The sequence below is a fragment of the Eumetopias jubatus genome, unplaced genomic scaffold (assembly GCF_037043125.1).
Source record: "Eumetopias jubatus isolate StellerSeaLion01/CBP00866 unplaced genomic scaffold, mEumJub1_p1.0 scaffold_4, whole genome shotgun sequence".
Classification (NCBI taxonomy): Eukaryota; Metazoa; Chordata; class Mammalia; order Carnivora; family Otariidae; genus Eumetopias; species Eumetopias jubatus.
The window spans coordinates 76,624,137-76,639,482 of NW_028274810.1; the positions used below are offsets into that span (position 1 = coordinate 76,624,137).

The 15,346-nt window shown below is 51.0% G+C and overlaps 1 protein-coding gene and 2 pseudogenes across 2 annotated transcripts in view; all 3 read right to left on the bottom strand.

The window, feature by feature from the left end:
* The window catches only part of LOC148164538 (bone morphogenetic protein 8B-like), a 41,025-nt gene that overhangs the window by 2,639 nt on the left and 23,040 nt on the right, over window positions 1-15,346 (bottom strand). Inside the window, exons 4-7 of one of the 2 annotated variants that reach the window (XM_088023009.1) lie at window positions 6,678-6,872; window positions 5,805-5,884; window positions 5,105-5,230; window positions 378-395 (exon numbers count right to left, since the gene is read on the bottom strand). In XM_088023009.1, the coding sequence (XP_087879135.1) occupies window positions 378-395; window positions 5,105-5,230; window positions 5,805-5,884; window positions 6,678-6,872 (419 nt within the window). The remainder of the gene's footprint in view (window positions 1-377; window positions 396-5,104; window positions 5,231-5,804; window positions 5,885-6,677; window positions 6,873-15,346) is intronic. The other variant, XM_088023010.1, reaches the window with a different exon arrangement.
* Window positions 7,971-9,561, bottom strand: LOC148164539 (importin subunit alpha-1 pseudogene; annotated as a pseudogene).
* Window positions 13,116-15,030, bottom strand: LOC148164540 (succinyl-CoA:3-ketoacid coenzyme A transferase 2, mitochondrial-like; annotated as a pseudogene).

Consider the following 15,346-nt stretch of genomic DNA (forward strand, 5'->3'; position numbering starts at 1 on the left):
TGCTGTTGCATCTCACAAATGCCTGGTGTGACTCAGCTCAAGCCCACGCGGCCCCAGACTGGCCCTCTAACAGCACAGGGACCAAACACTGCCCACAACAGGCAGACAGAGCCATTGCAGACGACGGGCCTGAAGGAAAAAGTGGCTCAGCCACGACAGGAGGCTGTATACAACACACAGAGGAGACACCCCATGAGGCACCAGGTCCTGGTGAACGGGGGACACGTGTTGTAGGGTGCTTCAGGACCTCTTCTTCAGAAGGCCACCACTTTTAAGAGCAGGAGACATAGCTGACCTTCCTAACACACAGAAACAGACGCAGAGAGTTAGACAAAATGAAAATACAGAGAAATTTATCCCAAATGAAAGAACAGGACAAAATCACAGCAAGAGACCTAAGGAAAACAGTTAAGTGATATACCTGATATAGGGAATTTAAAGTAACAGTCAAAATGATACTACTTGACAAGAGTCAGAGGACATCAGTGAGACCCTTACCAAAGAGATAAAAAAGGACCAGAGATGAGGAACACAATAAATGACATTTAAAACACACACATACATACACACACACACTAGATAGAATAAATAGTAGGCTAGAGGGCTCAATGAATCAGTGACCTGGAGGACAGAGTAATGGAGTAATCAAGTTCACCAGATAAGAGGGGGAAAATATGCAAATTGAGAGTAGACTTAGAGAACTTGGCAACAGGATCAAGCATATAACATCTACATTATAGGGATCCCAGAATGAGGAGAGAGAAAAGGGGGCAGAATATTTATTTGAGGAAATAACAGCCGAAGAAACAGAAGGAAGGAAGGAAACAGAAATCCAGATTCAGGAGGTACAGAGATCCTCGAACAAACTCAACCGAAGGAGATGTCCACACCAAGACACACAGTAATCAAAATGGCAAAAAGCAGTGATAAAGAGAATTTTTTAAAGCAGCAAGAGAAAAAAAGAAAAAACAGTTACATACAAGGGAAACCCCATAAGGTTATCAGCTGAGCTTTCAGCAGAAACATTGCAGGCCAGAAGACAGTGGCATGATCTATTCAAGTGTTGAAAGGAAAAAATCTACAGCCAGGAATACTCTATCCAGCAAGGCTATCACTTAGAATAGAAAGACAGATAAAGAGCTTCCCAGAAAACAAGTTAAAGGAATTCATGAGCACTAAACCAGCCCTACAAGAAGTGTTAAACAGGACTTTTTGAGTGGACAGAAAATACTGTAAGTAAGATTAAGAAAAGCAGCTCAAAAGCAGTAAAAAGAATTTATAAAAATCAGTCAAGGGACTCAGAAAATAAAAGGATGTCAAGCAGGACACCATATACCTAAATGATGAGGTTGGGGGGAGTAAAGAATGGATTCATCTTAAACAACCATCAAATTAATATAGACTGCTCTATGCAGAAAATGTTATGTACAGGGGCGCCTGGGTGGCTCAGTCGTTAAGCGTCTGCCTTCAGCTCAGGTCATGATTCCAGGGTCCTGGGATCGAGCCCCGCATCGGGCTCCCTGCTCCTTGGGAGCCTGCTTCTCCCTCTCCCACTCCCCCTGCTGGTGTTCCCTCTCTCACTGTTGCTCTCTCTGTCAAATAAATAAAATCTTTCTTTAAAAATATGCAAGTATTTTTTTAAAGATTTTATTTATTTATTTGAGAGAGAGAGAGAATGAGAGATAGAGAGCACGAGAGGGAAGAGGGTCAGAGGGAGAAGCAGACTCCCTGCTGAGCAGGGAGCCTGATGTGGGACTCGATCCCGGGACTCCAGGATCATGACCTGAGCCGAAGGCAGTCGCTTAACCAACTGAGCCACCCAGGTGCCTGAAATAAATAAAATCTTTAAAAAAAAAAAAGAAAATGTTATGTACAAACCTAATGGTAAACCACAAATCAAAAACCAGTTATAGGAGGGCAAAAATTAAAGGGAAAGGTATCCAAATATGTAACTAAAGAAATCCAACTAGTCATGACAGAAGAGCGCAAAGGAAGAAAGGAACAGAGAAAAACTACAAAAACAACCGTAACAGAAGTAACAAAATGGTAATATATACATCCCTATCAATAATTACATTGAATGGGGTGCCTGGGTGGCTCAGATGGTTAAGCCTCTGGCTTTGGCTCAGGTCATGATCTCCAGTACGATCCCCGCATTCCACGTTGGGCTCCCAGCTCAGCGGGAATTCTGCTTTTCCCTCTCCCCTTGCTTGTGCTCTTTCTCTCAAATGAATAAATAAAATCTTTAAAAAAAAGAATTACTTTGAATGTAAATGGACTAAATGCTCCATTCAAAAGTCACAGAGTGATGGAATCGATACAAAACAAAACCAAACCCATCTATATGCTGCCTACACAAGAAACTAATTTCAGATCTAAAGACACCGGCAGACTGAAAGTAAAGGGACAGAGAAGCATTTATTATGCAGACATGAAAATAAAGCCAGGACACCAATCCTTATATGGGACAAAATAGACTTTAAAATAAAGGCTGTAGGAGCACCTGGGTGGCCCAGTCGGTTAAGCGTCTGCCTTTGGCTCAGCTCATGATCCCGGGGTCCTGGGATCGAGCCCCGCATTGGGCTCCCTGCTCAGCAGGGAGTCTGCTTCTCCCTCTCCCTCTGCTTCTGCCCCTCCCCCTGCTCATGCTCCCTCTCTCTCTCTAATAAATAAAATCTAAAAAAAAGAAGATAAAACAATTGTAAATATTTATACACCCAATATGGGAGCACTCAAATACATAAAGCAGTTAATGACAAACATGAAGTAACTGATAATAATACAAAATAGCAGGGACTTTAATACCCCAGTTACAACAATGGATAGATCACCCAAACAAAATCAACAGAAAACTGTGTCTTTGAATGACACATTTGACCAGATGGTTTTAACATATATTCAGAACATTCCATTCTATTTTTTAAATAGATTTTACTTATTTAAGAGAGAGAGAGAGCGCACAAGTAGGGGGAGGGAGAGGCAGGCAACCTGCAGAGCAAAAAGCTCAATGTGGGGCTCCATCCCAGGATCCTGGGATCATGACCTGAGCAGAAGGCAGACGCATAACTGACTGAGCCACCCAGGCGCTCCACAACATTCCATTCTAAGCAAAATACACATTCTTTACAAGTGCACATGGAGCATTTTCCAGAACATATCACATATTAGGCCACAAAACTAGTCTCAACAAATTAAAAAGATTAGAATCATACCATGCATCTTTTCTAACCATAACACTATGAAACTAGAAACCCACCATAAGAGAGTCTGGAGGAGCTCAAATACATGGAGGTTAAATAACATGCTATCAAACAATGAATGGGTCAATCAACAAATCAAAGAGGACATTTAAGAAATACATGGAAACAAATGAAAATGAAAGCACAATGGTCCCAAATCTTTGGGATGCAGCAAAATCTGTCCTAAGAGGGAAGCTTATATCAATACAGTCCTCCTTAAGAAACAAACAGAAATCTCAAATAACCTAATCTTAAACCTAAAGGAGTTAGAAAAAGAACTAAACCAGCAGAAGGAAGGAAATAATAAAGACTACAGCAGAGATAAATAGAAATGAAAGAAATGGAGGAAAAGGAAAGGAAGGAAGGAAAGAAAAAAAAAGAAAGGAAAGGAAGGGAAGGGGGGAAGAGAGAGAAAGGGAAGGGAAGAAAGAAACCAGGGCACCTGGCTGGCTCAGTTGGTGGAGCATGGGACTCTTGATATTGGGGTCCTGAGTTTGAACCCCATGTTGGGTGCAGAGATACTTAAAAAACAAACAAAACCAATAGATCAGATCAAGGAAACCAGGAACTCATTCTTTGAAAAGATCAGTAAAACTGATAAACATTTAGTCAGACTCAAAAAAAAGAGAGGACTCAAAATCAGAAGTAAAAGAGGAGAAATACCAACACCACAGAAATATAAAAGATCGTAAAAGAATATTATGAAAATTACATGCCAACAAATTGGACAACCTATAAGAAATGAATAAATTCCGAGAAACATAATCTACCAAAACTGAAGCAGGAAGAAATAGAAAAGTTGAACAGACCAATTACCAGCAATGAAATTAAATCAGTAATCAAAAAACTCCGAAGAAACAAAAGTCCAGGACCAGATGGCTTCATAGGTAAATTCTACCAAATATTTAGAGAGGAGTTATACTTATTCTCAAACTATTCCAAAAATAAGAGTGGAAGGAAAACTTCCAAATTCATTCTACGAGGCCAGCATTACCCTGATACCAAAACCAGATAAAGGCACCACGAGTAAAGAGAACTATAGGCCAATATTGCTGATGAACATGGATGCAAAATCCTCAACAAGATATCAGCACACTAAATCCAACAATACATTAAAAAATCATTCACGATGATCAAGTGGGATTTACTCCTGGGATGGGACGGTTGTTCAATATTCACAAATCAATCTGATACAACAATAAGAGAAAGGACTAAAACCATATAATCATTTCAATAGATTTTTCAGCATTTGAAGGTACCCCAGCCACAGCACTGGGAGCCATACCATCTGGGGAAAGCACAAAGGGCTAAAGAGCCAGGAAAGAGCACCAACAGGGAGGTGAACAGAAGGGGAGACCGAAGCCCAGCAGCTCAGCTGGGCACACCTGCGCCCCGCCCCGTGCACACACGCAGCGGGCGGCTGAATGCACATGTGCATCACACCCCACAGCCATCTGTGTCCCGGGAGCCAAGCGTGCCCGCGCACACGGTATGTGTGTGTTCAGAGCACACGGGTCCCGGGAGGGACGCACGTCTGCTACGTGTGTGCCATGTGTCTGACCGCGAGCATGTCTTGTCAGTCTGGGGACCCACATACCGTCCATGAAGGCCTTGCACATGCTTGTGCAGTGCACAGAGGGGGGCGTGCACCAGCAGTCAGGGTAAGTCGGGTACATGTGGGTACAGGCGCAGAGGAGTCTACACATCCAGCGCAGCCATACAGGCACCAGTTTCTGTACTAGCGCCGGCCGTCACTGCTCGTGCGTGCAGGGAAGGTTCTGGGCAGAGAGAGCCCCCTGATCCCCAGCAGGGGCTTCCATCCCCCTGGCTGTGCCAAGCCCCTCTCCCCATGGGCCCGGACCGACGGACGCAGTACTGACCAGGGACTGCAGGATGGCGTGGTTGGTGGCGTTCATGCACGAGTCCAGCGGGAAGGAACACTCTCCCTCACAGTAATAGGCCGAGTAGCCTTGGGGGGCAATGACCCAGTCCTGGGGGGGGTAATGGGAGAAGGTGAGTCCCATCCAGACACCCCCTCCTGAGCCCCTGAATCTAGCACCCGGCACAGGATGGCACAGGATGGCACAGGGCGGCCCCTCCCCCTCCCCCAACCCCAGGCCAGTCAGCCCCCCCAGGGTCCCTCCAGGCAGACTCCCCCAAGAGGCCGGGCACCGCCGGGAGACCCTCAGGAGGTGGGGCTGGGCACAGCTCTGTCCCCCTCAGGGGCAGTTGGCACTGGGCAGTGTCCTCCCCACCTGCCCCCACTGCCCACGTCTCCTAGAGTCGCAGGCCCAGCAGATGCGCACACGCACTGCCCGCCCAGCCTCCCTTTCCCTGTTGCAGATCTGATGTGTTAGGGCTGAGGATTCAGACTATCCTGTTTTCATGGTTGTTACCAAAAAGCACCTTCTCACAGGAAAAGTAAGACATTGTCCCTTCAAAAAACACAGAAGAACCTGATGCATGAGAAAATGAAAGTCACCCATAATTCTACCTCCTCCTGGAACTACACTTAGAACCTCCGGGTGGGACTGTTATTTAAGAAGGAGGAGAGTCAGAAATTACCAGCCAGCCGAGGTCCTGGAAGCTGACGTAGAGCTCATGCCGCTGGCAAACCTGCCGGCCATTGCCACCATGTACATCATCTGCATGGACAGAAGCAGGTCTTTTCTGGGGTTCCTGCTCAGGCAGCTACCCCAGGGAGCTCCCAGGGCAGGGACACCCCACTGGGCACATGTGTTGAACAAATGAATGAAGTGAAACTAACGCATCTGGTGTCATAAAGCCCATCCTACAGCTCTGCTGGTGCCATGACCCAGCTCGAGAAATGTCAATGGCTCCAGGTGGCTCCCGATAGCTACAGAGTAACCCTGCACTCAGCCCAGCCTCCCCTGACTTCCAGCCTGTGGCCCCCGATGCTCCAGTACACAGCCATGGGACCCTGGGCCATCAGGTGGCTCCTCCCTTTCTGCAGAGACACCTCCTGATCTCACCCCACCTCTCCTGCTGCACCCATTCCACCGGATTGAGTGGCTCCAGGGAGGCCAAAGGGCTGACTCCCCGTGGAGGAATGGAGGGCAGGAGGGCAGGGCAGGCCCACCCCTGATCCTGAGGGGCTCAGTCTGGTGGGGAGACCCTCACATAAACAACTGTGGATCCTCAGTCCCCAGGGGAGACCTGAGAGGCACCAGTGCCTCGAGGAAGGGGCACCTGATGCTGACAGAGGCTTCTGGAAAAAGCCCTGGTGAGCCAGGGGAGGGCCGCGAAGGCGCTTCTGGGTGGCAGGGACGGAGAGGGCAGTGGCTGGTCCTCAGGGCACACAAGGCAAAGGAGGGTGTCAGGAAAGTGGAGGGTGAGCACAGGCTTGAAGACGCCCCGGATGGTTCTGTCCCCCGGAGCTGTTCTCGGGCCCAGCCCCAGGCCCGCCCCGGACCTCACCAAAGATCCCTGGGAGTCTGTTCGTGTGCGGCAGCTCATTGGTTTTCTTCGGCGGCCTCCTCTTCAGGGGCCTGGCTGCCCGAGGGGCTCGGACGGGACTGGGGCTCGCCCTGAAAAAAGTGACCAGGAAAGGCTGCTTGGAGCGCGGCGCCCGTCGCCCCAGCAGACCGGCCAGGCCAGGATCCACGCTGTGCCCTGGGACGGAGAGAGGAGAGAGGGCGGTCACTGGGGCACGGGGGACAGTGGGGACCCTTCTGCCAGAGCCTGCACGGGCCCCGGTGCACGGAGGCGGAGGGCCTCAGTCTCCTCATCTGGAGACCCAAGGGAGATGGTCTGAGGGAGATGGGGAGGGAGCCTTGCCAACACAGGGTCATCATTCGTGACAATGGTGAACACTGCCATCCTTGAAGCCCTTTACAGGTTCGAGCGACTCCCACTCGTGACCTCGTGTGTCTCCACAGTAACCTGGACCACACGCTTCACGGAGAAACTTCGGAGCCACACAGTCAGGGTCGCACAGAATGGTGGTTCCCACCCCCGTCTGAGGGCTCTGAGGCCCGAGTTCTCCCGCGCCCCCATACTTTCGGGGGACTCGATGGATCGTGCCCCAGTGGATGGGAGCAGCCGCCAGGACGTAGCGAGGGCTTGTTCTGCCCACCACTGCCAAGAGCAGGGCCCTAAGTGTCCCCCGATGCCCACAAACAGGACACCGGGGGCAGTGGGGCAGAGACATCCGGACAAAGTCCCAGAGCTGGGGTTCAGCCCACGTCTAATTCCAGACCCCAAGTTCTTACTCACTTAAGGCATTAACTCCAGGTTTGTGGGTCAAAAAAGAGAGAAAAGGCCATGGCCAGGGACCCATGGGGGCCTCTGGCTAGGAAGAGGAGCGCCCGTGAAAATGGGATTTGACCCCGAAGCTGCTTAAAGATGAGGATGTCTTGGGAAACACGCTCATGATCCCTGGAAATGTCGAGTCCACCAGTAAAACTAACTTCCTGTACTTCTTTGTATTTCCAAATGACCTCCTGATTTTTTTTTTTAAAGAAAAGAGTGGAATTTAATCTTTATTTACAGGACACTGCAAGAGAGGAGATTCTACATAGAAATAAGAAACCCACTGAGGAGGAGCTTCATACAGGTTGTACAGTTTGGAACTGGTCAAGTAGAGTTTTGTTGTAAAAAGTGCTACAATAACAAAACACATTTAAAAAGAGTCCTTAGTAGAGAAACAGTAAGACAAACCTCTACCAAACAGAGTACACAATAAACAACTTTCTGCCTCAGCTGTACAATCTAAAAGTTAAAAGTCCTGGGAGTGCCATCCTGAACTTGGAACGTATAGCCTTCAGAGGTAGTTTCTGGCACAACATTCTGATCTTCCTCTTCCTCTACAGAGAAATACTTCTCAATCAAATTTAATGAAGCTTTGTACACAGACTCATTTTCATGGTTTTGTAGAGCTTCAATTTTGTCCAAACCTCCACATTCTTCAATCATTATACTAAGTTTCTCAGTTTCACCTAGTTTCTCAGCAGCCTGAAAGATGTTTGAAATGGCATCCAGAATAACCAGAATAATTTTGGTGTCTTTTGCAGTTAAGAGGTTCATCAATGGTTCTATTATGCCACAATGACGAGGTATACAATCTGTTCAACTGTCCCACCACTTGTATAGTTGGTCACAGCCCAGACAGCTTCCTTTTGTGTCTTAAAGTCTGCCTTAGAGAGAACACCAATGAGGAATGGGACTAATCCATGATTCACAACTTGCTGTATCTGGTCCTGGTGACCAGCTGTAATGTTTGACATTGTCCATGTAGCTTCCTTCTGAATATTAGTTTTGGGGTTCGTTAGGAGGCTGGGAAAAACAGCAAGTGCTCCTGCATCTATTACAACCTGAGTCTGTTCATCTGTCCCAGTAACGATATTTCCTATGGCTCTTAGTGCAGGAGTCACAATGGGCAATTCAGTAGCTCCTAGAAGCTTCACAAGCTGGGGCACAACTCCTGTTTTCACAACCATTTCAATCCGTTCATTTGGACCATCAGTAAGGTAGGAAATGGCCCAGCAGGTATCCGCCAATACTTCTGGATCATCATGATGCAGAAGACAAACTAAGGTAGGAAGAATCTGCTCAACAGCATCTAATGGGGGTGCAGGATTCTTGTTTCGACAAAGGTTTGAAAGTGTCCAAGTAAGGTTACGTAAGTAACCACATGCTAAAGATGACATATCAGGAACTGCAAGGAGAGCCAATAGTGGGTCAACTGCACCATACTTGATAATCAAGTCTCGAAAAACTGAACCATCACCTGCAATGTTTCCTAGAGCCCATACACAGCTTGTTCACTGATGTGGGCATGGGAAGATGCCAACACAGAAATGAATGCTGGGATAGCACCTCCATCTATCACAGCCTTGGTCTGTTCTGACGTCCCAGAAGCAATGTTAGTGATAGCCCAAGCAGATTCAAACTGAATGGGACTACAATCAGTTCTGCCCAAGAAGGACACAAATTTTGGAATCAAACCAGCCCAGATTATGTTGTCTATGGGGGGCTGTTTTTCCCTAGAAAGCAGTTTCCTAGCAGCTTGAGTAGCCTGGAGCTGGCTTTCCAGATTGTTGTTATTTATGCCTTTGACAATGTCATCAACAGACCAATTTACAGTGCCCTGGTTGTTGCGGTTTTCCTGTAGTGGAGAGGTAGCATCATCAGGAAACGAGCTTATGTTTCTCCTTTTCAGCATCTGGTCATCCTTCTTAGCTTTCCTTAGCTCCACATTAACTTCTATTCGGCGCTGTCTCATTTCTGTACTGTCTTTCCCCTTGTTCTTGAATCTGTTAAGGTGAGCAGCTGATGAATTAGCATTCTCGTTGGTGGACATGGTTATGAGACAAAGGGAGAAAGCTACACAGCCGGCTCAGGCTTCCACAGGAGGCGGTCCGGGGCGCGCAAGCCACAGGACAGCTGCCCTCAAAACGTCCACCACGGATCACCCCAAAGACGGTGTGACCTCCTGATTTTTTAAAGATTTATTTGAGGGGAGTGAGGGGCAGAGGGTGATGGAGAATCTCAAGCAGACTCCACGTTGAGCTCAGAGACCAACGCAGGGCTCGATCCCATGACCCTGAGATCATGACCTGGGCCGAAACCAAGAGTGGGCCGTTCAACTGACTGAGCCACCCAGGCTCCCTGCCTCCTGATTTTTTAATTGTCAAAGTAATACAATAGCAACTGTGACATTTGAGGAAAGAAAAACATCACTCAGAAATCTCTCCACGCTCCAACACAGCATTTTCATTTTTCTGGAATACTTTCACGTCAGTTGAAGTTTTACACAATGGTGACCATAAGTGTCTGTATCTTTTCCAACTTTTTCACACAAACATGTTCACTGCTGTTAAAATGTCTCCACTATGAGCATTTCAAATGTATAAAATTCCTTTGAGAAAATACCGCATGGTACTTAGATATTAGCTTCGCTTTAAACACGTTAGTTATTTCCCAGCTTTCTCTGTAAAGACGAGAACGCCGCAGATCCCTTCATGTTCTCTTCCTGTGGAATTTTCTTAAACGACGGAGAGGATTAGTAACTCAATTTTATGTTTTGTAACACACAGAGCCACCGTTCCCCTTCAGTGTCCATGTCCCCTCAGTGTGGCCACCCTGACGCATGCACGCACACGTGTGTATAGAAACACATGCGTTTATCTTACAGTATACAGACGCCCACATATACAAATACCTATGTTTGCTCCGTTAGCGGGTCTACTATGATTCACTGGGACACACCACAGGTCAAGGGCACTGCCCGTCCCACCCACAGTCCTGCTCGGCTGGTAAAGGTCAGCCCTTAAACAGCTGTGCTGTAGGCCCGTGTCCTTGGGCCAAGTTGACTGAAGACAAGTCAATCCAGAGACTAAACTCTGACCTATGACGTCACCTGCCACACACAAATGCACTGGACCCATCGGAGGCTCCACTGGGGAACGATCCGGCTGGGACAGGAGGTCGTCAGCTGCAGGAGCGGACCCTGGGAGGAGCCCAGAGAGAAGCCACTCGGGAGAGTTTGGGTCATAGCAAGTCAGTCATGAGGAAGCAGCAGACCCATGAGGACCCCGAGCCACGAGCCACATACAAGCCCTGTGAGCAGAGCGACAAGGCCAGTGAGGCCACGAGGAGGACAGAGTGGATGGGAGCAGGAGGGTGACTGTCGTCCACAGGGCGCTGGAGTGCAACACCATGACCCTGGGCTGGGCAGCCCTCCACCCCTGCGGGTGCCGCTGCCCCACCCCTGTTCCCCGGAGAGAACCGTCCACCGAGGAGCCAGGGAGAGCCATCTGTCACCTGAGGCAGTGTTCACTGTTCGCTCTCCTTGTGCAACCGTCTGATCAAGGATCTTGCTGGGGTCTCCCGGGGGCAGAGAGAAGGGGCTGCAGGGAAGGCCCGAGCGGTCTAGGGGGTGGGGCCCGAGGCTGCCCGGCTCTGGAAGGCTGCTTTCTAGAAAGGCAGAGGTGGGCGTCTCTGGGGCCCAGGGTCCCTGGCTCTATACCTGACCCTGTGGGGTGCTGGCAGGCATGCCGTCCCCTTTGCACCTGATGGGGTATGTGCAGCCATGCCTTGAGAATGTGGGCCACACTGTGGCCTCTCCCCTTCGCCCCGGATGGAACATGCTGCTTCTCTGGGCCAGGGGGGACCCATGAAACCTCCAGCCTCACCCCGCTTCTCAGTCTGCTCCATTAGCGCTCAGAGGTCTTGGCAGCTCACCTGCTGCATCCTGTGCCAGGGCAGGTGGTCAAGGCCCAACTCACACCCCCACCCAACTGGACCAGGCCAAGATCACTCCCGCCTCTCCCCCAGGCCTCCTCTTGCTCTGGGCACCACCTGACTCTTCCCCACAGACCCGGCCCCACCTCAGCCTGTGGCCATGGGTGTGACCCTGGTGCCACGCTGAAGGACCATCAGGGTGCCTGGCTGAACCCTCGGAGAGTCCAGCTGTGGACCCGGTCTGCCTTTGTCCCTGCTGCTAGGTTACTTCTGCCCGTGAGAAGGAGGGACTCACCCCTCCTCCTGCTTCCTACGTCTTATGCACCTCTCACTCTCTGCTCCTGAAAGCTCTGCCTGCCCCACGCTGGGAAATGACACCCAGGGCCGATCAGGGCCGCTCCCCAGAAGCCCCAGAAGGCGCCCCGCTATCCATCCACTTGATGACTTCCATTCCACCCCCAACCTGGTCATGGTCCCTGGCCACTTACCCCCAAACCGCAGGCTGCCCCCTCAGGGAGCGGTGTCTCCATCCCTCCATTCCAGGACCTGGCCCTTCCTTCAGGGTGAGGCCCCAAGGAGGCCCCTCTGAAAGGCCTTCCTTCACAGCTAGAATCTCCAGTTCCTGCCCACGTGCTCCTGATGGTTGTGTGCCCCTCGAGAGCTACACTGAGAGCGTGCGTCGTGCTCCGTGTCAGGCTTTGTTTTTACCATCACACACACGCACACATTTGGACATGCACATGGGTGCACGGGCACGTGTGCACACATGCACACATAACTCATTTGGTTCTTTTAAGGCTGTGACACTGTGGGTTCAGGATGAAACACCTCACAGCCTCTCCTGTATTATAACAGAGTAGTGACAACAGGTCAGTGTAGGGCTCCACGACAGGCAGAAAGGGTCCGAGTGTCCTGGGGGACACAGGAACCCATGTCTGAAGATGAGAAAACCCATTAAGTCCGTCTTGGTTTCTAGAACCCCTCCTACCACAAGCTGCCACCTTTGACAGCACATGGGAGACTGTTTATCTACAGAGGAACCTCTCTCCCCGCCTATCACTGTGTTACCAGTGCTCTGGCCCAGCTAGACAGCCTTGCTGTCCTTCCAGACACATCTATTTAGCCATGAGAAGGAGGCCGTGCAGGGAGGAAGAGAGGAGGCTACAGAATTTAGCCCCAAGATGGAAGGCCCAAGAGGAAAAGTCAGAGGGGCCGCAGGAAGACAAGCACATGCAGACAGCATTCCTCCGGTCACGGTGCATGTTTGGCTTGTATATTTTTCACGGTGCTGGCAAAGTGGAGCCTTGGGTGTACGGAGGTGGTCACGTCTTCCTCCCACATTTCATGGCTCATTCACGAGGGAAGGCCCTTCCCGTGAAAGCCATCCTGTGGGTTCATCCGAGCTGCAGAGAATTTCATGTAAACAGCACAGTGAGGAGGGTGTCCGCATGCCCGACGATGGTACCAGACCGATCTCAGGATGCACAGAACACAGAAGATAAACGGCTACATTCTCCTTTGGTTTTTAATAAAGCCATATCCCTCTTGAGAGAATAGTCTGTCTGGCGGTAGGAAAGCTGGTCAGGCGGCCAGCACCTCGGATAGAAGTGATCACACCTCTTGTGGGTTCCAGTAAAACCCACCCTCTGGGACCAGGGCTTCCTTCCCCGCTCAGGCTAGCAGGGGCTGCGTGGGTCTGAGGGTCGGTGACACGGCGAAGGGGGGCTGCCTGTGCTCTTTTTGATGTCATCCTCCGTCAGGCTGTCCCAGAGCTCCATCCGTGTCAGGCCTCTCTTGTGCATGTCATCGAACCCGGCCTTCTCGGGGATGATTCGGTCCACACAGCGCTTCCCGGTCAGTGGCATGGTGCATTTCTCCACGATTTTGGGATCCTTGTCCTTGGTGCAGTGTTGCATGGTGACCACCACTCTGGTCTTGACGCTGGACCCCAAATCCATGGCTCCCCCCGTGCCTTTCACCTTCTTTCTGGGATCATCCAGTTAGCCAGGTCACCGTACTGGGAAACCTGCATGACTCCCATCATGGTGAGGTGGGGGTGTCCCCCTCGAATTATGGCAGACGAGTCATGGCAGGAGAAAAAACAGCTCCCGGGGAAAACGGTGACCGCATTGATGAGATCCGCATCTACCTCCTCTTTTAATGGAAACAGACCCAAGCCCAGGATCCCATTTCACTGTGAAGATGAACAGTTATATCAGGGCTGACGTAGTTGCTGGCCAGGAGAGGGGATCCTATGCCCAAATCGGTGTACATGCCATCCTCAAATTCAAGAGCTGCCCGCGTGATGATCCGGGCCTTGAGGTCACCCACAGACTTGGCTTTTTCACCTTCCTCTGTCCGCACGGTTAGACACTCAATTCTTTTCTCATATTTTTCCCTCTGGATTACAGAGTCCACATCAATGTTAGGAATGTGGACGTCTTTGCAGGCAAACGTCCCCACATCCACAATATCTTCACCTCCACCACTGAGGTTTCTGCTGCTTTGCACATGGGCACGTTGAAATTCCTGGCGCTTCTTCTGAAGATGACGTTCCCTGCGCGGTCGGCCTTCCACCCTTTTTCACCAAAGCAAAGCGGGCCGAGCTGGCCTGCTCCAGAAGATAGTGGTCCCTGTGAAACTCCCTCACCTCTTGGGGCTGGCTCATGATGACCGCGTGGCTGTCAGCCGCCGGCGCCTCCCTCCTGCGCCAGGATCCCGTAGGCCATGGGCGTGTAGAATGAGGGCACCCCGGCGCACCCGCACGGATGTGATTGGCCAGGGTGCCCTGGGGCAGCAGCTCCGGCTCCAGCTCACCCGACAGGTAGTGGTGCCCGCACAGCACATTCCCCCCACATGGGAGCTAATGATGCGGGGGATCTGCTTGGTCTCCAGTAAAAGGCCCAGCCCAAAGTTGTCCACTGCCACGTTGCTGCTGACCATGGTCAAGTCCTTGACGCGCATCTCCAGTAGCACCTTATCAGATTCTCTGGAATCCCGCAGAGCCCAAAGCCGCCGACCATGATCTTGGTCCTATTGGAGATATCTTTTATGGCCTCCATGGAATCCACGTAGAATTTGGTGCGGGCACGAGCGTTGGTGGCCAGGACATGCACACCACCCTGGGCCTCAGCCAGTGCGGGCCCTGAAAGGCCGGCAGGGACGCAGCGCCCAAGAACCATCACCAGCCGTCGGAGGGCCGCCAACGTGCGCTCCGCCTCCGGGCTCTGGACCCAGTGGGGACAGACCACTGTAGCCACCGTGTCCAGAGCAGGGAGGGCATGCGAAGCCGTGACGCAGGGACCAGGTGGCCCCCCACAGCCTGGCCTCTCCAAGCTCCGAGGGGCTCCAGAGTGCCACACCTCCCGGCCCAGGGGACCCAAACCCTGCGACCGGATGGGGAAGGAGCAGTGCCTGCAGAGGCCCCATGGCAGCGTCACTGAGGGGAAGACCGACCCTGGGCGCAGGGGTTGACGGGAAGGCCACTGTCTCCAGCTCCAAACCCCGTGGGTGGGAAGGATAGATCCTCCGCATAACCCTTCTGTGCAGCCTTCTCCATGTGGGAGACCCCAGGGTTCTGGGCCATCCCCTTCCTTCTCCACTGACACCTCCTGCCCGGGTGACCTGCTCAGGTCCCATGGCTCTCAAGCCACTTAGATGTCAGCGCTTCCCACACCTGTGCCCCAGCAGTCACCTGTCCGAGTTGACATTCCATCTGGACGTCAACCAGGGCTCTCAATAACATTGTGGCCAAAAAAGAACTCCTGGCTTGCTCTCTCAAGTCTGCCCCTCTTCTACTTTTACTCAGGCAGGAAAAAAAAAGGTTCTACTAAAAATGGCCACTGGCTCAGGGTGCCTGGGTGGCTCAGTCGTTAAGCATCTGCCTTTGGCTCAGGTCATGA